Here is a 27,465-nt window from a genome sequence, read left to right on the forward strand (position 1 = left end):
ACGTTTACCCATTGAATGGCAGCACAACACAACACATCGCAATTATCCTGTATTAATAAAGCTCATTAAATTAAATTATCAATTTATGGTTCCAAAGTGCAAATATGCCTCTTTTTTTTCCTTTTTTCTTTTCCTTGGTTCCTTGGCAGGAATTTTCCGCTGAAACGTGTCTAAAAAAGACTTGGCGTTTGACTGACACTGTGGCTCCTCAACACCCCAAAGAAACTCCTTCGGAGACATTGAAATTTTGCCGGCTGTCTGGATGGTGGCATTAAACTCTATCCTGTCAGGTGAATGATGTCTGAGATGTGGTGATACCTACCGGTGTCTGTCTGTCTCTCCGTCTGTCCGTCCATGATATGGTCAAGCAATCAGACTGATGGCGGCAAAGTGGTGGCGTTGTGTTGAATTTTAATTAAAATATTATGAAACGTGTTGCCATCGTTGGGCGGCGCTAAAATTGATTTTTTTTAATTAAGTTGTATTGTATGCCCGTTTTTTGGCCTTTACTTTGGCTACTCAAAATTAACACCCGCATTTAATAGCCACCTTCATTGTTTGCCACCATCATCAACCTAACCATAACTTAATTGTTCATTTGCACGCTTTTGCATCTGCAGGGCGGAATAGATATTATTTTAATGTTTAATGGCAAATGTAAGATAAATTGTGGCAAAGCCAAACTTGGTTAAAAAAACTTTCATGAATAAAGAGTAGAATTGAGTTTCAACAGGTTCTGGGTTTCTTAAAAAGATATTAAGTCGGGAAGTGACCAATAAACCTTATATTTAAAGCAGAATATAAATAAATAATAAAGTTCTGAGGTTTTTAAAAAATCAGAAACTAAATTACTGAAACCGACAACGTAAACCAAAATTATGTGATGATATACAGGGTGAGATTGAAAAACGGCAACAAAGTCAAACGCCATAATTTTTAAATTTTTTTTAAATTTTATTGAATGAAAGCAAATATCGGAAATAGCATCACATTCTAGAATAAGTTTAGATTTGTTTGAATTGGTCACCTTTGGCACGAATTATGGCCTTCAAACGGCCTTGATTTTGGTGGCCATTGTGTGCTGAATATTAAGCGAGGAACCTTATTGTGTAATCATTCAAGGGTGGCGCGTGCTGAGTCCTGTTGGAATGTCCAAGGTCTGCGGCCAAAATGTTTGCGTGCCTAACGCTTTAATACTCCCTCCAGAATATTTTCGCGATAATATTCGGCATCTTTTCTTGTGAGTCTATTTTCTTTCTGTTGCGGTATAAGTTCTTGCATTTTTTGAAATTTCAATGACTTTATCCCGAGCTCATTTTTGCCGAATGGAATAATTCGATATGTTCAGCTCACGAGCCACTTTTCGGCCACTGCGACGCGGGTTTCGATCAAGTTGCTTCTTTACTTTTCGAAGCATAGTGAGTTGTCACTGGAATAATTTTAACTGCTGTCGGACGAGTGACAGCAGTCTGAAGTTGGTTGCAGTTTTTTTATCTCACCCTGTATATGAAGTTAGTAAATCCTTTTTTAGGCATTATAAAATAAAGATTTCCATATGTAAAATATAAGATCAGGCATAAATTTATCATTATCAGATCGGAGAAAGCTTTTATGCAATCACATTGTAATTAATTACCTTAAAATCGGATATCCAAAATTTTGCAAGTAATTCACTGCCAGTCTGACCTAATATTTCGAATGTTAAACAGCATTAAGTGGAATATTCCTTGTCATTTATTATGTTGTGTTAAATGTTTTGAATATCCGCGATAAGTAATCCCTGCTTTTGTTTCACAACATTTACCATCATCAAGCGAATCATCATCATCATCATCATCTCCACCATCATCGCCCGTGAATGCTAACTCATTTGCATTTGCCATGGAGGAACTTGTTTCAACTGTTGCTGTTATCCTCCGATTCCATTCCATTCACCATCATTTGGCAATCTTTAAAGGTTGTTGTTTTCGTTCACAAGACAAGTACGGACAAGTATGCGAACGGTGGAATCATGTCTTTATTATTATCATTTATAATGTGAATAATTTAATTGTTTCGGATTACAAAAAAAGACAATTATTACACAATTTCACGTAAAAAAATTTTCAATAAAGAAAATAAATAATTTAAAAAATTACAGTGGCAAATAAAAATTTAAAAATACCAAAATTTGGCCTTATGAAAAATCATGTCTACAGAGGTAAATAAATAATTCTTCAACTAAATAAATAAAATATTGAATAAAAAATATTCCAAAATATTAAAATATTAATCAAGAGTTTTCATCAACCCCAGAAAACTTCTTCAAATTTTTCCTTCACATTAAACAGCCATTATAAAAATATTTGATTGAGCTTTGAACTTATATTTCATTTTATTTACCTACAGGCCTCTCCATAACCTAATATACTCTCTACTTTATTACGTTTATCCAATAAGTGTGTCACTTGACAATTACGTTAAGTCGCATTTTACATTGGTTGTTAAAATCTGGTGGTAATGCGGCAACATCTCTGCCAATTTAAATGCAATAAATATTGTGCGAAAGGCAATAATGTAAAACAATTTCCCATTAAAATTCAGTACATACAAAAAATATGTTAAGTTTTTGCCAAATCGGACTTTTTATGGTTTGAGTTTTCAGTACTCAAACTACACAATTTGTTCTGTTTGACAAACATTTTTACTTAAAACTTCATATGTCGCACTATGGGCCGATAGCATGTTTTGAGGCAAAAACTTATTTTCTCAAGTTAGTCGTTTGAATAAAAAATTAGTGGGATTATGTTCATAACACCTTATACCGAGCAGCAGAAGATGCCATATTTTCTTTTCACTATTTCCTGACATTTCAACTTAATAAAACCTTATATTATTATTGGTGTCAAACAAAAACTTATAAATATAAAATCGCTTGAAACTTATGTATGATAAGCTATAGCTATCAAGGAATTGATTTGATCTTGACGGAATTTTATCGTATGATCCAAGAAACAATTTAACAACTTAATAAGACAAAACTAGAAGGGTTGGTGTAACATTTACAAAAAAAAATGAGGGGAGTATATATGGGAGCTATATGTAAATCTGAACCGATTTCGACCTAAAAGTGTCAAAAGTATTTCTTAGCTGTAACATCGTACCAATTATCATTGTTATAGGGTTCATATTAGGACTCTGAAGGGCCTAAATCTCAAATTGGATGAAAGTTATATGTGGGAGCTATATCTATATTCTTGCCGATTCGAAGAAAATTTGGCAAATGATGTTATCATCATTACCAGCACCTAAAAACAAACTTTGGAAGTTCTACCTCGTCCCTGTGATTTGATTTTTCAGACTTTCAAGGACTTTTTTTAATATTTTTTTCAGTTTTTCCTTTTCGAAAAGAATAATAAGAAAATGTATACGTTTTACACCAAAAAAATCAAAATCTTTTATTTTTAAGTTTGCCGAGGAAGATACTAGTATACCAATACCAATGGGCCCATATATTTCCAAAACCACATTCTTATTTTAACCCTACCTTGATAACAATTTTTTTTTCATTTCATTTCATTTCAGAACTTTTCGTAACCTTAAAGTTCGAATTTCCATAAACTCTTTTATACATCTGTCTTATCTAAATTTACGATGCTGTGTTTGAACTTCCTTCGCTCATATTTCGAGAAAAATAATTCTAAATTTTGGTTCCGCTAAGGAATATCACCCCCCTTGGTACTACAAATGTTGAACGGGTAGAGAAATAATTATGAAAATCTGGAGGAAAGTCAACTTGTCGTTTAGGAGTCTACGATGTTCCAAAAATATGTCAATGAAGTACATTTGTTAAATTTGAAATTCGATTTGTATGCGATTTATATTTCTTAAAAATGGAGTTTAACCCTTTGTGATACATTTAGTTTAGGGACCATATATTCTCAACGATCAATATAACATTTTTAGGCCAAGTTTATTTGAATCTTTCTGCATTTAATACGGTAATACGGTTTTTGTTCTCTCTGAACAAAAAGGAAAACAAAACTAAAAAAAGAATTGTAAAATGTATGTGAAGAGCTTTTACTAAGCAAAGTACTAAGAAGGCGAAAATATCCTCTATGAAAAATACAATTACAAAAATAACTAAATTTTGCATAGTTTCCTGACGAAAAAAAAAATAATATGCGGATTTATGACGTTATTACAAAAATATGAAATATCACGGTGATCACTGCAGGTGTCAAAAATGTGTTTTACATTTTCGACCAATAAATAGAAATGGTACTAAAGACGCAAAACGGCAGAACCGATCTCTTAGCTTGAAATAAATTCCAAATTAAGGCGGAATCTGGGGACAAGAATGTTTTCCTATGGACTAAAAAATCACCACATTATTTCTCCCAATCAGTGTTATGGATTAAAAAAATATATATATTGAAAAAATTACTGAACTTTATTTGAAAATCAACCAATTTGAAAAGTATAGCCAACAACCCAGACATTATCCTTAGTATTAACACATCCATTACAATTTCAAGATTTTTTTCATTCCAACGTTACACAAAAAATCTCTCTTATGTATGTGAAACGTAAGAGCAATAATTACCCCCAACAGAACAAAAAGACCGATTTGTTGAGAAATGTAATAAAGCATCAGACATCATCGTCATAATCATAAAAGGTGAAAGAAAATGATTACAAAGAGCCTGCACCAAGTATCATCAGAATTAAACAAAATGATGATGATGAGCATCAATCCAAAAATGAAAGACCATAGCCGGCCAAAGGTCAATTAAGCTAGACTTCAGAAAAAGAAAAAAATATAAGACTGACCTGACCAATAAATGGAAGTAATTGAAGTGCAAACATCAAGCAGACGCAAAATTTAATACCATGCTGTCGGTTGGAGAGCGATAGAGAGTAACTGAATTACCCGTATTACTACACATGAGTCGGTTTTGAAGTGAGTTAAGAAACATTAAAGGAGGCAGACTGACAGGCAGGCATGCACTTCACAAGTACTTCATCATTTTTATTTTCAGCTGAGAACGAAAATTAAATACGAAGAGGGCGATAGATGTAAATGTAAACGAAATTGGGTGCGGCCATAAAGGCAGCAGCACATCTGCCTTTGTGATATGGATACCTAACGATAAAGATGATAATTGAAGTCTGGGCCCTTTTGTGAGCAAAACCCACTCGAGCAAATGAGACGCATTCGTGCAGGCGTTTTTATTAAACATTTCCACATGAGTTTTGTTGTAAAAAAAAGTCAGAGATGTGGCTGGCTCATCAACTGATATTGGATGGCTGCATGGCTGGCTATCAGATGCTAGTATTACAAACGTAGATTTCAATTACACATCCTACCGTTTCATTGATTTTCATGTTAATATCACAAGGGTTTCTTTGATGGAAGTTGCCTTGTATTCTTATCACTACTTCATCTTCTGTAGAAGCAATGGCCAATAAATATTTTTGAGAAGAAAGAAACTACTTTTTTACATTACATTTGAAATATGGACGCACCTAAATTATATTGTCTAACCTTTCTGGTATTTCAAAAAAAAATCCCTTTCAGTGCTGCCAGTTAACTGATTGAAAATTGATAATTTTGTAATAAATCACCTATAAACGGAATACAAAACGTCGGAGATTATCAGTAACTAGATTACATTACATTCTGAATTAAAAACGTTATTCCATTCAGAAATCTGTCTACCAATCAGTCGAAAAATGTTTATATGATATTTACACAATGTGTATTTTGATCAGAACTTAATTGGGTCATGAAATGATGAAATGAATGATGAAACTTACCAAATTGCTATAAAGCAATTTCTTATTTATTTTTAATATTAGAATTTCATTTTAATACTTCATTAACATAACGAGGAAGAATTTTAAGGCGGTGACAACAGGTCGTAGAAGAAAAAAACAATTAGAAATAGCAGCATCGAAATCCAGAATCCGGGTTCATTAAAAATCTTAATTGCAAGAAAATCGTTGCTGAAGTCATAATAAGATGCGGTAATGTAAAATTGGACCCATACCGAAAATGGGGCCTACAATTATTTTTTTAGTTTGTTAATAAAGGCATTTGACTACAATTTGGAAGACGTTTAAGTACCAAAAATGTTGCGGCACAGTTACAACCAAAATTTGGACCTTCAAAGAAGTTATTTTTTGTGTAGAGGGTCAAGCCAAAATAGCAAGTTTATCGAGTTGCTTGAATGTGAAGTGGAATTATCATACGGATGCCTGCTCCACAGAAAAGCAGACGTTGTAAATAGGATTCGCTCCCAACCCGATTCTAAGAACTCTCTGACTTAACATACACAGGTATGGAGATTCTCTATGAAAACGTGCACCTATTTCGTCAACATCTACGAAATGCTTGAAAGCAAGCTGTGCATGTTTATGGGGGCTGCTTCTCCAAAATTTGAGCGATTTCTTTAATTCATTCCGAATTCGGCATATCCATTAACAATCCAAAATACAAGGTGGCGCAAAAGTAATCCTTCTATCAGAAAATGCTATACATTTTACAATTGGCCCCTAAAGTCAGTTCTGTTTTGACATTTTTGTAGGAAACACATGCGAAATACACGTTTATAAACAATTGTACGCTTCACTGCTCCAGAACGCGGAATATTGGCCAACAATCGTGAATTTCGTCGCAGATTTTCTGGCCTTCCAACGCCTACTATTGAAACAGTAAGACGTCTAGCCGCTTGAATGAAATGATGCTGTCTGGCGTGGCAGACCGCGGACTATCCGTTCTGCAGAGAATATTGCTGTTGTAGCCGAGGATGTCATGGAAGCGTCGTCGACATCGACCAGACGACGTGCCACGCAAATGGATATCAGTCAAGGGTCTTTACAGCGAATTTTGGTACAAGATTTAAAGATGTTTCCGCACAAAGTCCATACATGCATCAGCTTTTTGCTGTTGACCGCCAATCGCGTCTAACATACCCTCAAACCATCCTTAATCACCATTTCCAACTTAGCGGGCACGTATATAAGCAAAATTTACACTTTGGGGCACCGAAAATCCGCGTGTAACCCACGAAGAGCCATTACACCCGCTCAAAGTCATTGCGCCACCTTATATATAGCTATGGCCCGGCAGAGAATCCATTCCAGATTCCCTGTTCTATATTAAAACTTGTTTTATGGTGAAATCAATTATTCCGAAAATTCGTTAAATTTGGCGCTCTATCAAAGATTCTGCCCAAATTTTCAAATTACTGCTAATTGGTTTGAAAATTGGGACCGGATCCTCGGAAAACCAGGAGATACCCTTACATGATGATTTAGTTGGTAATTGGAGCAGAATATCCTACACTGAGGGAAAAATCCCGTTGCGAAATCAAGCACGTATGTTGTCATTTTCGCAACGACCCGTTGTTATATTTTTCAACAACGGCTGTTGGTGAATTGTGCACGAACGTGCTCAAATTGACACCGAGACGTGGTCAACTTTCGGTACCAACAACAGCCGTGCTTAATTTGTCCATTTGTAATATTGGTAATTGCAGCCGATTACACACGAGTAAAAAATGACAACGGTGGTGCATGATTCACACACGGTCGTTGTCAATATGACACCGGTCGTGTATGAATTATGCACCACCACCTGCATAATGATGCACCACCGTTGTTACTTTGTACACCGACGTGCATGAATCGTACACGATCGTTGCCATTTTAGCAACTACCGTGTATGAATCATGCACCACCGTTGTCATTTTTTTTACTCGTGTGCAATCGGCTGCATATTTACCATTTTTTCCGTGTTATTGAAAGAGAAAGGACGCATTGTGCAAAAAATTTATTGAAAATGAATAATAATTCGCAAGATCCTCAAAATATCATTGGTGAGTTGTTAGAAATCGATGGCAATATTGTTGTGGTTCGCGATACAAACCATTGCAGCAGTCAAGATGCGGAAAACAATGAGGACGATTATATGTTAAGGGAGTTCTTAAAAGGAATAAATATGGAGTCGCTTTTTGAACAATTAAAAGGTAAGTAAATAAAAATGAATTTTTCAGTTAATCAGTGTAATTAACAAAGAATTTTCTTTTTTGTTCTTTTAGCATCACATGTAACATTTCGCAGCTTGCAGTACTTGAAAAAAGAAGATTTAAAGGAAGCAGTGCCACCATTGGGACTGCGTGTTGAATTCAGAGAAAAGCTCTTTGCTTGGAAAAAACGAAAGGTACGTATTATTTGTTTTACAGAGTTGAACTCAGTATTAATATTGTCATAACAATAGCTCGGGATTGATGACGAAACTATGTCAGTTCCATCTAAAATAGGTGAATGGTGGAAACGCAACGAGACACCTGCAAGTACTCCTGGTACTCCCGACACTACAGGTTCGAACTGCTCAAAAGCCAAAGGAATTTTGTCAGAGGTAAGGTAAGAGTAATATTTGTGTAAGCATAGTTAATGTAGTTTTTTTATTTAATATAGGATCTAACGGAATTGTTAACACATACCTCGAAGGGGAAACTAGCGCTTGAATGTAGTAGCGTTAATAAGAAATTAAGTGACGAGCAAAGAGATGATATAATTAATATAATTATTGAAGATATTTTAACCAACAATGTTACTCTTTACACTCAAGACTATATGCGCATATTGGATGAAATTTGTTCCGTTTTTCCTCTTGAAAACGAAATGAGGGTAAGATTAACAATATAAACAACGTATCTGATTATGTAGTTTCTTAACTTATAATATGTCTTTATTTTTAGGATTATTATTACATTTCAAGAAAAGGAAAGAACAACGCAAGCGGAAAACTTTATGCCAAGTATAGAAACAAGAAGTCCAAAAGAATAAAGCTTTTGATTTCCGAGCCTAGCACAAGCAAAGCAGCAACTCACACATCTCCTAATTTTTGTAACAAAGATGTTCCCGAAATTGATGAATCAGTTGAAAATTCATTGAAAGCTTCCTTACTAAGAGAATGTAATGATTGGGGATCGATCTGCGAAAAATGGAAAAGATCTTTTAACATACGGCAAAGAGATATAAAAAATATAAGTAGCCATACATTTCTCCTTGAATGGACGAAGTTGTCCGATGCAAGAGCTTCAGAATTGGTAAGTAGCCATGAGCTATTTATTTGTATATGGATACTAATGTTTCGTTTTAGGTCAACATTGATTTCGATATTATGTATCCACAGAAAGGCAATCTTCTACTTTCTAAATGGGACCAATTTAAGAAAAAAATTTACAATTATTATGGGAAAAATATTCATAACGAACATTGCAAACAACTCTTCGCAAATGTTTTGACGGCAAGCAGCATAGGTAAATTTTAATTCCTGATTTATCATAAACATTAAAAGTAATATTTATTTTATATTTCGGTTGCAGATGCTCAAGATTATATATACGCAATACTGTTGAATTCAGTTTTACCATCACCTGCTAGGTTTAAATGTGGAAACGGTAAATTACGAAAAAAAGTAACAATAGCTGATTCGCAGGAAAGTTTCGTACTGCGACTACCGACAATTAACGATTATAAAAGGCAAATTGATACAGTCACTGAAAAGTATTACAATGCTGGATTAACTATACAGCCATTTATAATTGTGGAGGGTTTGTCCGATTTGAATATAAAAGGTTTTTATGTTTTTTTTAACCACAATTTGTTAAAATTTCAATCGTTCCTCGAATGTTTAGATACATGTTTTAAAATTTTTCATGCACTTTCTTTAAAATATCCAAATGCCTGCCAAATTCCATGGATTTTTATCCAAAAATATTTTTATGAAATTAATACTGTATATGATATAAAATCAGTTAATTTGACTTCACTTATTAATTTCTGCAACAATAATTAAAGTACAATTCAAAATGTATATTTGCTTTCGTTGCCGTAAGCATTTTGATAAGGCAAATCTTTTAATAGCTCATTTGAAAACAGACCATTTAATGTCCACTAAATTTTTAAAAGTACAATGCGTTCAGGACAACTGTAAGCAAACATTTACAAAATTTACGTCATTCAGAATTCATTTAGAAAAACTTCACAAGAATCACACAAAAGCTCCACCAATGGTTAAAGCCATTAATGTGCCAGTTGAAATGTCATCATCAAAAGAAAATGATTATACAAACAGTGAAACTGTTATTAACAACAATACAATAGAAAAGGATTTAAATGTTTTGAAAAAGAAAACCTTATATCTGTCTTTACAATTACATGGTCAAAGCTATATGCCTAGAAATCATGTTATAGAAATACAACATTCTGTTTCAATTCTGCTTTCATCCATTTCATGTACAATTGAAAAATATATAACTGATCATCCAAATTATGAAGACTTAAGGTACTTACTAAACTTTTGTAAAAATCCTTTCGAAGAAACTAGAACGGAATATAGACTTTTAAAAATTTTAAAAGAACTAAACTTTTATGATGATCCAAAGGTTTATGTAATTAGCAATCAAGTCTCGGAAATTGTTATCAGCGGAAATCCCAGTTTAGGTCCAAAGTTATCCAATATTTATATAATGCCACTGAAATTCATGATAAGTGCCCTTTTTAAAATTCCAAATCTCTTAGATTTGACATTAGAAAACTCCAAAAAATTCCTAAATTCACCTGTTTTACAAAATTTTACAAACGGTGAGTTATATAAAACTAAATTATTAAAATATCAGTACAATTTAGTTATTCCCTATGTCCTTTACATGGATGATTTTCAAATTAATAATCCTCTTGGAACCCATACATTTTCCATATGTGGTTGTTATATTAGCTTTCCTTCAATGCCACAGCACTTGTTGTCAAAACTTGATTATATATTAACTGCTGCGTTTATACCATCAAAGGATTTAAAAGAACGTGGAAATGAAGTTTCATTTCACAATCTTGTAGAAGAGTTAAAAATTCTAGAAGAAGGGGTTGAAATTTGTGTTCAACAAAGTGTTCAGAAGGTGCATTTTATTTTAGGTGTAATTATTGGAGATAATTTAGCAGTTAATAGTATTTTAGGCTACGTGCAATCATTTAACTCTAAAAGATTTTGCCGGGTATGTAGAAGAAAAAAGTCCCAAATGCAATTCGACGCAATTCAGCATTTAGATAGTTTAAGAAACCAAGAGAATTACAACTCAAATGTATTGGAAAATAATTTTCAAGAAACAGGTATTAAAAACAAGTGTATCTTCGAATCTTTACCAAATTTTAACGTCACTGAAAATTTTTGTTTTGATATTATGCATGACATTTTCGAGGGCATATGTGTCTACGATATGTCTAATGTAATTCTCGGGCTGATTCAAGAAAATATTGTTACGTTAGATTGTATTAACAGCAGAAAATCTTTATTCCAATTTGGAGAAATTGAAGTGGGAAATAAATCTGGACCACTAGATTTATGTAGATTGAAAAACTATAACTTAAAAATGACAGCTAGTGAAACTATGTGTTTTACTAATTTTTTACCTTTAATGGTAGGCGATTTAATTCCTTTCTCCAACGATCACTGGAAAGTTTTTATAATATTATTACAAATAATCGATTTACTTTTAAGACCAAGTTATATAGAAGACGATTTAATAAAATTGGAAGAATTAATTAGAGATCACCATTCACTTTATATAACATTATACGGTTCGTTAAAACCGAAACACCACTTTCTTGTCCACTATCCCACAGCTATCCGAAAATGTGGTCCCCTTAAATATCTCTGGAGCATGAGATTCGAAGCTAAACACAAGGAAGCAAAAGCCTATTTAGGAAATACTACATCAAGAGTAAATCCCTGTCGTTCATTATCTATTAAGTCTGGATTGAAATTTTCCAATTTTTTATTAAAACACGAAGATAACTTAGAACCAAATGTTATCATTAATACGCATACCATCGAAGATTTGGCAAAAGAGGAATATTGTTACAAAAAAAGTAAGCCAGTTTTAAATTACCAAAATTGCAAAGTGTCTGATGACATTTTTTTTAAGGGAACTAGGTATAAAAAAAACTATTATTTAGCAACAAATAATGCCGCAATTGAACTTTTCAAAATTAAACATTTAATAATTGAAAATGAAAATGTTTACATTTTATGTAACCAAGTAAAAGTTAAAAACTTTGATTACCATTTACAATCGTATGAAGTTGGTTCTCTGAATGAGGATACAATTTTTTTAATACCAATTTTAGATTTTATTACTTACCCATTTCACTTATATCCTATGAATAATGGAAAAGTTTATTTCAGATTTAAGTTAATTTAATTTGTTTCTATACATTGAATATATGTAATTCGAATTGTTTTGTTAAATCAAATATGTATTTATATTGAATTTATGTAATTGGTTTCGTTCAATAAAATACTTTTCAAAAAATGTCGTTTCTTCTACTAAGGGTATAAAATGGAAAAGGAACGGATATCAAAAAATGACCACCATTGATTTCAATCTGACAACGGGCGTTGACAATCCGACAACGGAGCGTTGACAATCTGACAACGAAGCGTTGACGATCTGACAACGAAGCGTTGACAATCTGACAACGGGGCGTGCTCGAAATGACCACGTATGTGCTCATTTCATGCACATCTGTTGTTGAAATCGTTGCCAAAATCTCGGTGTCAAAATGACAACAGCGTGCTCATTTTGACACCAAACGTGGTTGATACACTATCATACACGGATGTGGTCATTTCATACACGGATGTTGTCATTTTTTCTCTGGGTGTACATACCGAAAAAATGGGAGCTATACCTACATATATATTTTATTACCAATACAAAATATCCTAGGTATGAAATGTCCGTGCTGTCTGATTTCAACAGATGGACAGAGGTACTGATATGATTAAGTTGACGTAGATTTTTACGCTGATCATGAATATATTTACTTAATGGGTTCTCAGACGAATACTTTGAGGTTTCCCAAATGGAAAGCCAAACTTTAATACACCCTCTAACTAGAACCGATGTTTACAACTTGGAACATTTCGAAAAAAAAAAACACAAATTAAATTAAAATTTGGTAAATTTCTATAATGGGATTACACGTGAACTGACATAGCGAGCACACGGACATGATGAAATTGAATAGATTTACATAGGTCTTCATTATCTTCCCACTGAGAACACCATGGATCAACATATCAGTCATATTTTCGGTTAACGACACATGATATTCGACATTTTAAATTTCTGGTATCCTTATAACGTAATTTATTAAATACAGGCTAGGAAATCTCAAGTTAACCAGTTTACCTTATCCATAAAGTCTGTGTTTACGATAAAATTTTATGCTGCCAACCCCAAACGGGAGAATTTGTTTTGTTCAAACCAACAACTCATTGAAAAAGGCCGCATATCGTTGAACATAAAAAATGTACCGTTTGTTGTTAATACGCCAGATCAATAAAAAATATTTGTTGTATTTGGATTTTATTTCAACTTGTCCGGCATGAAATAAATGTGTCTGTAAATCACTCGAATATCTTTGGCCAAGGATAAATTGGTAACGTTTGTTCAGCTGTTCTGTTTTTTTGGGGGGGTGGGGAGGAGGGTATTTCGATTTTCATTTGATTCTCGTTTACCAAAATGCAAAACAGAATATTGACATTTGAAAACATGAGAATGCTGGGTGAATAAAGTTCAGGGTACTCATAAAATTTGAATGAGCGACTGGCTACACATGAAGAAATAGTATCGCCCCAATTTAATGGATTGTGCAGCTCTGGGCGAAAACTCGAAAGAAAAACTTAGTGTGGGTGGATATTTTTTTAATTAAAATCAAATGAAATTGAAATAACAAATCAACTGTCAAAATACACTTAAAGGCAATCCCTGTAACTTGAACTATGACATCAATCGTCGAAGTGCTTACAAGTGCTTTTAAATAATGGAAAAAGAAACGAATTCTGAGGAGCTAACCCCAATACATAGATTAAAATGTAACGCAAATGGTTAGAAATTTTTCAGTTTGATTACTTTTTATAATTAAAAACGAAAAAAACACCAAATAGATACTAAATTCCAGCAACTCCAGCCCAGCAGTGCCCCTCCTTAATTTTATTAAATCCATCGCTGCCAACCAAGATTTCTCATTTCGTTTTAACCACAATTTCTTAGTTCCAATCAGTTTTTATTGCTTCTTTGCTTATTTCCATAAAGAACTGAAATCTGACAAAGAAACAATCGACGAAAATTGAAATGGATTCGTAACCGTTTTTTTTCCTTTTTTGTAGCTGGTGGTTTATTGCGAAATACTCATTACAGAGTTCCACACAAAAAATTCATATAAATGTATGTATGTATGTATGTATATCAGTTGTTGTTGAATACTTTGGAGTTTGTTTTTCCAATTCGTTTTGCATTGTTCTTTAAGTTGTTTTCAGAGTTTTTATTTAGATTTCAACAAAAATATTTTTGTTGCTAAGAATGTTGATTAGGAAGAAGTTTTTTTATTTTGCAATGCTTGATTTTATTGTCTGTTACCACATAGTGATCAAATAATAAAGGGCGTTTTTTAGCTATTATCTTATTGACAACACTGGTTTAATCAGCTCACACACGTTTCCTGTTTTGTTTCGCTGTAAAACATTTTGAGTTTGGTTTATCATTTAACCATGAATCGTCTTACAGACGAGCAAAATGCGTACTCTGTTAAGAAAGTTCATGGGCACTTCTTCCATTTTATGATCTATAAAGCACAGATTTGCTCGTTTTAACTCGAGAGTAAAACTTAGTCGCGAACGAGATTTTTGCCAAGGGTGGGGGTTCTATACGAAGTTTACTCTTCACCCTTTTATTCTGTGTGAGAGCGCTGCCGAGTCACTCTTGTTTGAAAAATGAGAATCGCTAGAAATAGAGAGTTAGAGTTTGCTTTAATAGTGAAATCAGTGGTCTTGGATATACATGCTAAGTGTGCGAACTGTACTCAATGCTACTAAATCTGGAACAATGTGTTTAATTATGTACGGATGAAGCTGGAATTTTGAAAGGTCGTGTTGAGTGTGAATGGTCGTGATGTGGTTTTGAAATATGTACTACAAGTGTATGGATAGTAATAAATAGTACTATATTATATGAAAGTGGCTTCGGAAATGTGCGCTATAATTGTACGAAACTGTACGCCAAATGCGTACTATATTTGTTCTAAAAGTTCAAAATGGTACCAATATTAGATCACCGTTGGCGTCTAGGATGGAGAGATGGAGAATGCATACTAAATACTACCAAATTAGGCATTGTGTGAAGGGATGGAGCTGGAAATTTGATATTCAGAACACTGTTGGTTAGGAGTTAGATATGAAGTCGTAGAAATACAAGGTGGCGCAAAAGTAAACTTCCGATTTTTTCTGGCTGTAATTAAAAAAAGACTAACTTTGATTCTTCTTGTGGATTATTTTTATTTGGTCTTTTAGTTTTTTTACATTAAGTCGAGAATATAATAAGGCCTTTTTTATGCCATTTTCAATAACTTTGGCCAAAACTTCCTGCTATAGGTCCTCACTTTCTTGACGGGTGTTATCTTTAAGAGCTGAAAGAGTCCGAGGTTTGTTGACATAAACCCGCGATTTGAAAAAGACCCCCAAAAATCAGTCTGGAGCGGTCTAATCAAATGCTCTTGCAGGTCAGAGCAAATCGCCAAGACGATTGTGACACGTGCCGTTGCACCGTCCTGCTCGAACCACATGTTTTCTAATCCCTACTCATCAATTTGCGGTAAAAAGAAGTCGTTGATCATTGCTTTGTAGCGCTCACAGTAACCGTTTGGCCCACTACGTATTCGAAGTAAAAAGGTTCGATGACACCCCCAGCGAAAACAGCACACCATACAACGACTTTAAGCGGGTGTAATTGCTCTTTGTGGGTTACGCGCGGATTTTCAGTGCCCCATAAGCGTAAATTTGGCGATTGAGGATGGCTTGAGCGTATGTTAGAAGTGATTGGCGGTCAGCAACTAACAGCTGATGCATCATCTGGACTTTGTACGCAAACATTTTCAAATCTTGTACCAAAATTCGCTGTAAATACCGTCGACTGATACCCATTTGCGTGGCACGTCGTCTGGTCGATGTCGAAGGCGCTTCCATGACATCCTCGGCTACATCAGCAATATTCTCTACAGAACGGATACTCCGGGGTCTGCCACGCCTGGCAGCACCTTTTGTTGTGCCAGTCACTTTTTACTACAAAAATGTCAAAAAAAAAATGACATTAACGGCCAATCGTAAAATGTATAGTATTTTCTGATAGGAGGATCACTTTTGCGGCACCTTGTCCAGAAATCCACTTGCACACTATATTAAATTTTCATTTCTGGCAATTCCATCAATTCTTGGGGAAATAAACAATTTATTTTAATTTTCACATTTTTCCCCAATCTATATTTAGTGATACGAAACTCTTGTCATTAGTAGGCACGCATCATATGTTTAACATTGTCATCTATGACTTCCACAACTTCTTTAATATTTCATCCACAAATGGTCATCATTTTTAACAGCTTATGTTTGGAGTAATTTTCGAACTTTATTCCATTCCTCCCCCCTTTGGAATACTCATATATATTCTCGGCTTAATTCAAAATCATAAATAATGCAATGGCCTACATAGCTTGCAATTATTCTCGAGTCACCACATCACTTTTTCCAGCAACTTCTAAGTCTTGGTGGAGGCAAAGTCACTTTGCATTCATATTTTATTTATCTTTTCATAAAATTTCCAACATTTTGATAAATGTTGACAATTCTTATCTTCTGCCAAAGCCAACGGTTACTTATAATTCATAAGAGGGGGAGCAAAAAAGTTTGGAAACCAACTCGACAACGAATAAAAAGGAAGAGAGAGAATGAAAATAATGAAGGAAACGCAGAAGGACATTTCAAATTTGGTCGTAAAACATTGGATAGCTGGCTGGCTGGCCGTCCTCGAACTAACGGAAAAATAAAGACAAAACCGCAAAAAACAGCAACAACCTACGCATGCACACATCTACATGCATAGCTCATGTTAATATAAAGTTATAACCATGAAGCAGAGCACTTTGTCAACTCAAAGCAAGGCAAAACAGGGATGCTACAAACCCACAAACCATGGCAACAGAAAACCTACTTTAGGCCTGAAGTTTTCCTAACCCACATATCTACAGTATCAGCAGCTAGTCAAGTGCCCGTAGTAAAGCAAGAAGCGAAAGAGACATCAAAAAAAGTGTGTCGCCCGTCCTTGTGATAAAATCATTCATGTTTTAAATGGAACTGAACAAAATTAAGCTATGCCAAAAACAATTTAAACTAAAAATCGGATTTGCTGCTGCAAGCCATTCGAATAAAACAAATAACTAAACTAGGAAGATAGCAAATAGAATGATAAACACGCACAAACACACATATACACTTTGGCATAATCCAATACATTCACAACAGTGTTTCCGCTTTTGTTGTTTCGTTTTATGCAATTTCTCTGGGAAGCCAGGACAGGACAGAGGGCAACAAAACCCAATTTCAGTTCAGCAGTCGGTGGACCCAACATGCATCGTGCTAAACCGCAAATATTCCAAGGAAACCAAAACTATTTTTATGGTCATGCCCTGTTCCATGTCCCCTACACTCCCCACTCATTCAAATAAAATAAAACTATTCGCAACTAGCCAGGCACTGCTGTTTCTCTTTTCCACTGCCACTGTCACAACTGGTAGCACGTCTAACATTTAATAGAGATGGAAATGAATTACAAAATAACTCTGCCAGTACTTTGACTTGTGTGTGAGTGTCTCTCTTTCTCTCTCCATCCTCTTTATTTTGTTTTACACACTTACACATAGAACTCAACTACATCCGCTTTCGTAAATGCAGTGCACTTTTTTTCGAACGGATGTTACTGCATACTTTTGGGGGGCCAAAGTTATTCTAGTGGCGGATTCCAGGGAATTTCTTGATTTATGCGGATGGGTGATGGTTTCAATATTTTAGTACCCAGCGAAATATGCTAAATGTCTATTCGTTTATATTTGCATATCTTTTGCGAGACGAAGGACAAAAAACTAACGTAGTTTTCAATTTTTCAACGTACATAAATAAGTGAACTAGTGAAGTCACTTTGGTGTGATTTAGGGTAACGAAATAAAATTACACTATTTAACGAGAGATTGGGAAGGTTCGTTTGGGTTAAGGTGTTTTTCGAAATTTAAAGAGTATTTGTCTGGAAAATATTCGGATTTCTAAGATTATGTGTATTTTACTATGAGATACTCTGTGGTGACATAAATATTTTAATATTCTTAAAGATGGCCCAATTTTTCTGCATGCCAAGCTTAAATCTGATCTATATGTCAATTATAATACAATAGGTCACAATGACAATGAGCCACGTCAATAAGACAGTGCAACATTTTTTCGAGTTATTGTAAAAGTATTTTCGAGTTATATTGAAGTAAATTTCAACATCATTAAAGCCTAGTATTATTTAAGTAAGTTCAGATTCCGTTTTGATTTCATAGATCTATCTTTACTTGGCTAAGTTTTTGATGTAGTTTTTTAATTGACTGCCTTTGACATGTAGCTATTTGGTAATACATGGAAATAATCGTTTAAGGCCTCAACAAATATTATCAAATTTGGGTGAGATGAAAAAACTGCAACCAATTTCAGGCTGCTGTCATTTCTAAGCCGTCTGACAGCTGTTAAAATTATAGCTGTGATAGCTCATTATATTGTTTACAAGCGTACAAAAGCATTTTTTCGAAAAGTAAAGAAGCGACTTGATCGGAAACCGCGTCGCAGTGGCCGAAAAATGGCTCATTAGCTGAACATATCGGAATATTCCATTCTGCAAATATTAAAAAATGAGCTCAGGGTAGAGCCATTGAAATTCCAAAAAGTGCAAACAAACAAAATTATCGTATTTACTTGCCAAAGAGGTCAGCTGAAAATGTGCACATTTGGTTGGCCACCAGAACTCAAGCGCCGGCCATGGTGATGGTGTGGGCCGCCTTAACAGCCGATGGTCACTCTATGCTAGTAGTAATCGACCGTGGTGGCATCAGGATAAGTGCCGAATATTATCGCGAAAATATTCTGGAAGGTGTAAAGCTTTGGGCACGCAAACATTTTGGCCGCAGACCTTGGACATTTCAACAGGACTCAGCACCATCGCAGTCAGCACGCGCCACCCATGAATGGTTACAAAATGAGATTCCTCGCTTCATTTCCAGCGCAAAATAGCCACCAAAATCTCCGGATACCAATCCGTTGGGTTTTTGTGTCTGGAGTATTTTGGAAAGTAAGGTTGGCACTAAAAAATACCAAAGTGTCGATCACCTCAAGCAAGCGCGTCGCCGGGAATGGGCCAAAATACCGCAGAGCAACATTCAGGCAGCATGTGACGGTTTCTTTGGCCGTTTGAAGGCCCATAATTCGTGCCAAAGGTGACCAATTCGAACAAATCTAAACATATTCTAAAATTTATGCTATTTCCGACATTTTTGCTTATATTCAATTAAAGTAAAAAAAAATGTAAAAATTATGGCGTTTGACTTTGTAGCAGTTATTTTATCTCACCCTGTAGTTAAAATTTTCGAAAAAACAGCTTTATCTCAATCATATACACCAACACTGACCCACTTGCAAAAGTTCACTAAAGCAGCTGTTACTCATGAACTAATACCAGACCTCCGAACAACTCTCTCAAATTCGAATTAAGAGTGAAACTCGCTCAAAGTTGAGCGGAAGCACTCGTCGGAGTAGAAAAAAAAAAGGAGCAAAACTCCATTTTTCGGTTTCGCTCGAATAAGGGCGAGCCTGCATTTCTCAATTTAGAGTGGGAGCATAATTCGTTCGAAATCGACCAGATTCTATTCTTTCCAAACACACTTTTAGTTTTTGTTGTTGTGTATGTTGTATGTGTGTGTATTCTCTCAAAACAATCAAACAAACGCATTGGCAATCATTGTCGCTAATCTGTACCAACAAAGTTTCACCTTGCTTCTACTAGTGTACTCTTTTTTGATTTTGTACACGATCGCAGTTCAGGGCAACATCCAAACTGGTTTGCTGTTACACATGGACAAACCAACAATCAAATATTTTTTGTCACTCAAATTCACTCTTCGAGCGAAACTAACTCTATTTCGAGCGTTTCGGCTCTCCCTCAAATTTTTGAAATATTCACAAAGTGAATAGTGAACTCCATATAAATCTTCTACTCTTCGATCAATCCCGCTCCCGGGCAGGTTTCACTCCAGAGTGAAAACGAGCAAATTTATGCTCTGTTCAATACATAATCAGAGACCGTTTATATGTAATAAGCTATATATTATATATTCTACCCATTTTTATACAACTTTAAATTACTGTTTTTCCCATGCAGCACCATCCCCTATCTGACTGATTTTTTCAATCTCTTACGTGAGTTAGTTTCTTCATTAAATTTCCCATACAACATTTTCCAAATAGTTGATGTAACTTTAAATAGAAATTTGTAAAACAGAAATAACATTTATTTATTTTTTGTTCTTAGATTCTATTTCCTGTTTCCTCTGCCCATTTTCGTAGCAGAAACATTTTATGCAATTTATATTCCCTTCCTTTTGAGCAAATTTCCTTTTTTAAACGTGTTTTCTTCTTCGGTGCTTGTGTTTGATTCCAGAAAATGTGGAAAAAGAGCCCCACAACCACCCGAAGGAGCAACACATACATATTGAGTACTATCTTTATCTCCTTAAAATAAAGATATTTTTCAAAGTAAACGAACTTTTCTCAAGCTATATGTTTCAAGCATTCTTTTCCTTATTGTCATATCCTCCGTCTGTGTTTTTCGCTGTAATTGTCTGATAAATCAAATGCATTGAGGTGAAATGCCAAAAATATTTTGTTGGCTATGGAGAAGTAAGTGAAAGAGAAAAAAAAACATAAAAAATAGTCGGATATTTAAAGCAAATTTGAAATTATTTATTTTAAGAAGAAATCGAGTTTCCATCCAAATTTAAAGTTTTTTTAATTAAAGCAACCTGCAATTTACCACAGATTTCATAACCTATGACAATTTTGGCTTCCATGTAACCAAAGTGCACATAAATGAGCTATACAATATTTAAAGTGAAAAACTAATTGCTTTCGAAATTTTTGAATCATGCATTCTGCATTCACAACAAAAATCAAAAATCGATGTGATTTTTTAATTAAATAAATTCCCAGAAAATATTCCTCTGAAATTGTCAGGGAATTTTACGAAATATTTTTTCTCATTGAAATGTGAAACTTCGAATAAAGTTATTACCACATTTTCTAAGGTTGACATATTTGCTCGGTTGTTAGCCAAAATCAGGACACACACACACCGTATCACATGTCGTGACTTATATTCACTTCTTCTATCTTCCTTCTTCTTCTTCGGCTCCTAAGCCCTGTGAAAATTGGCGAAAATAATTGCAAGATTTTTGTTATCGCCTTTGGAACCTTCAAGGAATTTATCACTTTGTTCGGTTTCGATTTTCCTTCATTTTCTTGGCAGCATTTTTGGGAAGTGGCATGCAGCAGCGCGGCATGACAATGGAAGTGGATGCCCGGCCTGGAAAGGCCTGGCTGCCTGTCCGACCACATATTGAATAAATAAAAATGTCATAATAACAAAAGTTACGACACTCAAAGTGCAAAGCCATCCAACCTAGCGGGCATTCCATTTGGTCACATGCTTCGATCCGGCTCAAGTGAATTTGCCCACATTTTCGCTGCTTAGCCGGCTATCTAACGCCAGAGCAAAGACCACAAAATTTTGCTACTGTCTGCGATAAATGGGAAACCCAAGCGACAGAGGTCTACTGATTGTGGTTTGATGATTTTATTGCCTGCTGCCTGCCCGCCTGGATAGGCTTTCCTTGTGCGCTCGCTCAGTCGGGCATTAATACGACTGTGACCAAAAAAAAAAAAAAAAAAACTAAAAAAGAAACGCAATATTTATTCCGGCATATAAAAGAGCCCACTAAACACCACCACCACCACAACGGCCACCTCTATGGCCGGCCGGCCGTATGGCAATGGCAATAGCGTTTGGCATGTGATGACAGTTTTATGATTTATAGGATAAAATTTGAAAATATTGATTGCGTTTTTCCGCCGTTTTCTTGGTAATTCAATTTAAGCCACCTTTAACAGAAATTAAATGTGAAGGCATTTTCATGTCGGACAAAAAGGAATTTAAATTGAATTGAATTTGTTGCAAACGTCAGATGTGTTTTGTTGTTGTTATTTGTTTTTCCTTGTCATACACCATTACATGGCATGGAATGTCAAATGTGGTTAAATTCCAGGAGTTTCCATCAAAAATTAATGTTGATTAAAAATGGCTGATTTAAGATATACACGATCGACAGGATTACATTTGTATACCCTCCACCATACTATGGAGGGTATATTAACTTCGTCATTCCGTTTGTAACTCCTCGAAATACTCATGGCAAACCCATCAGCGTAAAATTCTAAGTCGATTTAGCGATGTCAGTCTGTCTGTCTATCTTGCACATTCAGGGTGAGATAAAAAATCTGCAAAAAGTCAAACGCCATAATTTTTACATTTTTTTTTAATTTTATTGAATTAAATCAAAAAATTTCGCAAATAGCATCAAACTTTAGAATAAGTTTAGATTTGGTCGAATTGATCACCTTTGGCACGAATTATGGCCTTCAAACGGCCAATGCAACGACACACGCTGCACAAATGTTGCTCTGCGGTATTTTGGCCCATTCCCAGCGAAGCGCTTGCTTGAGGTGATCGACACTTTGGTAATTTTTAGTGCCAACCTTGTTTTCCAAAATATTCCAGACACAATAGTCCAACGGAAGGATATCCGGAGATTTTGGTGGACATTGTGCGCTGGAAATGAAGCGAGGAAATTTATTTTGTAAAAATTCTTGGTTCTGTTGGAATTTCCAAGGTCTGCGATACACCCTCCAGAATATTTTCGCGATAATATTCGGCACTTATCCTGATGCCACGGTCGATTAATACGAGCGGTGACCATCGGCTGATATGGCGGTCCACACCATCACCATGGCCGGGGCTTCACATCTAGTGGGCAACCGAAAGTGCACATTTTCAGCTGACCTCTTTGGCAAGTAGACACGATCATTTTGTTTGTTTACAAAATGCTGGACAACAAATGTTTCTCATCGGAGAAAATCAAAGTCCGGCAGTCACCACTTTCGGCCAAGCGAAGCAACTCTTTATCTCTTTTGAGTCTATTTTCTTTCTGTTGCGGTGTAAGTCCTTGCACTTTTTGGAATTTCAATATTTGCCGAATGGAATATTGCGATATGTTCAGCTCACGGACCATTTTTTGGCCATTGCGACGCGGGTTTTGATCAAGTCGCTTCTTTACTTTTCGAACCATTTCTACTGTTGTTGCTGTTTCCTTCCGTCCACTTCCTTGACGTCGAGCTACGCTATCAGTATTATGGTAACGAGCGATGGTACGAGACACAAAAGATTAATTCACATTTAAATGCTGGAGTGCTCTGACGATAGCCACTTTTGGTTTTCCAGCCAAATATAAAGAAATCCCACTATCACGCTTGAATTCCATCACGAATAACTTTTTTTCTGGAAAATTCTCACTAAAATGCTTTTTTACGCTTGTAAACAATATAATGAGCTGTCAGTGGAATAATTACCTGTCAGACGAGTGGCTTAGAAATTACAGCAGTCTGAAATTGATTGCAGTTTTTTCATCTCATCCTAAATTCGGTATAAAGTGTAAAAATAGGAGTGGAATTATAAATATTCATATAAGTATTTATGTAGATACTTCATATCGAAATAACGAGGATGTTTGAAAAATTGGACTGACCAGAAGAAAATCAAATCTCTTTTTGGACCTTTATGTATTCGTATATCCAAACCGTGACACATGGCAACAATTTTCTGCAATTATGTGTTAAACGTCTTGAGAGCATAAAGTCTGAAATTATAAATTTCCTAATTTGAGCAAAAGAAGATAACATCATGGCAACACATGGAACATTTAGTACCACTTACTAATTGGTATATGTTTAATTTCAAAAAAAAAACTCCATTCATTCCAATTCTTACAATCGGAATAGCAAATTTAATATACCCTTGCTCCTTGTGTACTTTATATATAATATAGTAAGTTTTTCAAACAGAATGGTAAATTTAATATCCCCGCACTTCAACTCACCAGCGAAAAATTTCCATAATTAAATTAAGGTAAATACGACTATAACGTTTAATCCACCAATTTATTTCAAAGGGGTTACAATGGCTGGGAGAGGACCCTTCCCACGCCTTGTGAAAAAGTACAATAGTTGAAGTGAAGGAAATGTTGTTGATTTCAGTGTAGCAAGTTCCTACCCCGCATGTCTCTGTTAGCCCTGTTGTAACTTTTATTTGAGTTGTTTACGAGGATGGACATCCTGCTGCACTTTTTGGTTCTGCCAAAGAATTGTGTGTATTTATTCAGGCCTCAACACAGCCGGTCTCTCTTTTTTCACCAACTTTTATCCCCAGTAAATGTGGTCTGTGGCAAAGGGAGAAACTGCCATGGTAGGCTCGGTGGTCACACATCGTTCCATATATCTGCGTGTGTGTGTGTGTGTGAGTGTGGAGTTCGAATGAATGGCCCAAAGTTTCACAATGAAATAAAGATTACATGAATGAATACAAAGTAGGATAGGACTCTGTGCGGTGAGAAGAGACAACAACAACAACAACAAAAAACCCAGTCATATAAGAGTGGTCAGCGTCATCAACTCCAATGGGGATTTGATACATTTTTTTCTCTCCATGTCATGTATATACCCCAAAGCACCCACTATTCCGAAAAAAACTTTCACACACACACATACAGATGTGTTTTTATGTGAATGAACGACCACTAGACAATGTATAAAAAGGCGATGAATGACTCCCAATAGGATTTATGCTGGTCCGCAAAAAAAAGGGGCAGAATAAAGTATCTCAAGCTTTAGCAAGCAAGCAACTATATCCGTTAACAAAAGCCGGAATACGTGGAGGAAATGGTTCGTTGGTGCGTTATGATGACCAGCTACCTATGACCAAGTCTGAGTGGAGGCAAAAAACCGTTAACGTAACTTTTTGACTTTGTGTAAAATATCTGTGTGCGCGTTCGTCCCACTTCGGTGTTATCTTTATTAAGGCTATGCCCAGCCCAGAAAAGTTGAATGAACAGAATTGCATTTTGTAACATAGTCAGGAGCTTCTACAGCTATTAGGAGAAGCTAGTAGGAGAAGTGTAACATAAAAAATGTAATTTATGTTTCATTTTTTTTCGCTCTGTTTTAATACCAAATATAAGTGGAAATTTCTGCATAAAATATGGAAAACTATCATTAAATACCTCATTTGCAAATTAATAGTTTTGAACAGAAAATACATTTAAAGTGTGTTAGTGGGTTTTCCATAAATGTGTGTTAATTATTGGCGCCATTAAAGGTGTTGTCGCAAAAAAAAAAAACTCAAAATTGGAATAACCTATTCCCCTAGTCACCCACTGCACCCGCGAGTGCTGACAAGTCATTCTGCATCCCAATTTCCATTGTTTTCGTTTTTTTTTTTAACAAAACTCAATTTAAATGCGGCTGGGATGGTTTTTGAGGTTTTTGGTATTTTGTTGTTTAGGATTTCACCCAGGTCCCGGTCCGCTCGCCCGCCAACCACCAAAACACCAACATCTGTTGCTGATAGTTTCGTTGTTGTTGTGGAGATTTTGCAGCAGCTCCAGGCTCTTCCTTCGATGCCGTACTGTGGGTGAATAGGCGTTAACACCCATGCAATTGATGGTGGCGCTTTGTAGTTGGCGCTGCATTGCAATAATTAGAAAGTGTTGATGAAAAATGTTGGGCGGAGTATAGATTTGATTATTAAATCGGTATAAATTGGAAAGTTTCTGCATAATGATAAATTAAAACGAACAAAAAAGGGCTAAAACCGAAGGTTTTAATTTTTTTGCAAAAATATGAATGTTATCAGTTTCGTTTTCATATAGGAAACGGGTAAACCAAATATGAATGATGGGGGGGGGGGGGGGGGGGGGGGGTGGGTCACAGTTGAAATGGTGGTGTGAGATTCGACAACACTTTTGGGAATAAAGAAGTTCTGTGAAATAATACTTGTCGAACAGGTATTGCGGGGTCACTGTATAATTAAAATAAAAAACAAGTAAAAAAACATTAAGTTCGGCCGGGCCAAACTTTTAATACCCTCCACCTTAGGGTAAAAGAAACATTAGAAGAAATGTGGCAAAAACCATTAAAATGCCGATTATGGGGAGGTACCGTTATATGGGGGCTATACCAAAACGTGGACCTATAATTACAATGTTTCGCCACCGGAGCTGGAACCCATTATGACCCACAAATACCAATTTTAAGACAAATCAGTGAAAAAATGTGGCAAAAACCATCAAAATACCGAATATCGGGAGGTACCGTTATATGGGGGCTATATCAAAACGTGGACCTATAATTACAATGTTTCGCCACCGGAGCTGGAACCCATTATGACCTACAAATACCAATTTTAAGACAAATCCGTAAAAAAATGTGGTAAAAAAACTAAAATACTAAATATCGGGGGCTATACCACAACGTGGACCTATACATGCAATGTTTTGCCACACGCTCAGGGACCCGCTATGACCTACAAATACCAATTTTAAGACAAATCCGTGAAAAAATGTGGCATAAATCATCAAAATACCGTATATCGGGAGGTACCGTTATATGGGGACTATACCAGAACGTGGACCGATATATCTCATTTTCAATACCAACCATCCTAGACACAATGAAAATAGCTCTGCTAAATTTTGGAGCTCTACGTCAAATAATGTGGGCTGTATCGTGATTTCAACAGACAGACAGACGGACAGACAGACAGACGGACAGACAGACAGACGGACATCGTTAAATCGACTTAGAATTTTATGCTGATTATGAATATATATACTTTATGGGGTCTAAAACGAATATTTAGGGATGTTACAAACGGAATGACAAAGTTAATATACCCTCCTTTCCAAAGTGGAGGGTATAAAAACCTTATTAAACTAAAAGTGCAAAAAGCTGGGACATTGTAATTGACGATTAGGAAGAATAAGGAGTTCTGAAATTTAGAAAATGAAAGGGACAAATTTTTGAAAAAAAAAAAAAACTTTTTGCGATTGAATCGAGGGTACTGGTAAAATACGCCTCATTTTAAGTATTTAATGGTACAATGAATTGTTTTGGTCGGGCAGTATTGGTTTGAAAATGTCCAGCCATATGGGACCTACATCATAAAATAAAAAAATTGGCCTGATAACTTAAGACCTTTTTGTAGTTATGCTAATACCATAACCTGTATTTTCCACTCCCCCCAGAGAAACGTGGTATTGGTACGGTTATATGGGGACTATACCAAAATATATAACATTTTCTGTAAGATTGCTTTCTACCCTCAAAGTAGCCAA

General features: G+C 35.4%; 2 protein-coding genes across 2 annotated transcripts in view; both read left to right on the forward strand.

The window, feature by feature from the left end:
- The window catches only part of LOC101888469 (probable serine/threonine-protein kinase DDB_G0280133), a 226,970-nt gene that overhangs the window by 160,671 nt on the left and 38,834 nt on the right, over nucleotides 1–27,465 (forward strand). The gene's annotated exons all lie outside the window — the stretch shown is intronic.
- Nucleotides 7,332–10,147, forward strand: LOC131802004 (uncharacterized). The gene is made up of 6 exons (XM_059121305.1): nucleotides 7,332–8,012; nucleotides 8,085–8,206; nucleotides 8,264–8,404; nucleotides 8,464–8,676; nucleotides 8,748–9,311; nucleotides 9,378–10,147. Exons 1-5 carry the CDS (start codon nucleotides 7,709–7,711, stop codon nucleotides 9,294–9,296), a joined length of 1,329 nt encoding a protein of 442 aa, XP_058977288.1. The 5' UTR covers nucleotides 7,332–7,708; the 3' UTR covers nucleotides 9,297–9,311; nucleotides 9,378–10,147.

The sequence above is a fragment of the Musca domestica genome, unplaced genomic scaffold (genome assembly GCF_030504385.1).
Source record: "Musca domestica strain aabys unplaced genomic scaffold, Musca_domestica.polishedcontigs.V.1.1 19, whole genome shotgun sequence".
In the NCBI taxonomy this organism is placed as follows: Eukaryota; Metazoa; Arthropoda; class Insecta; order Diptera; family Muscidae; genus Musca; species Musca domestica.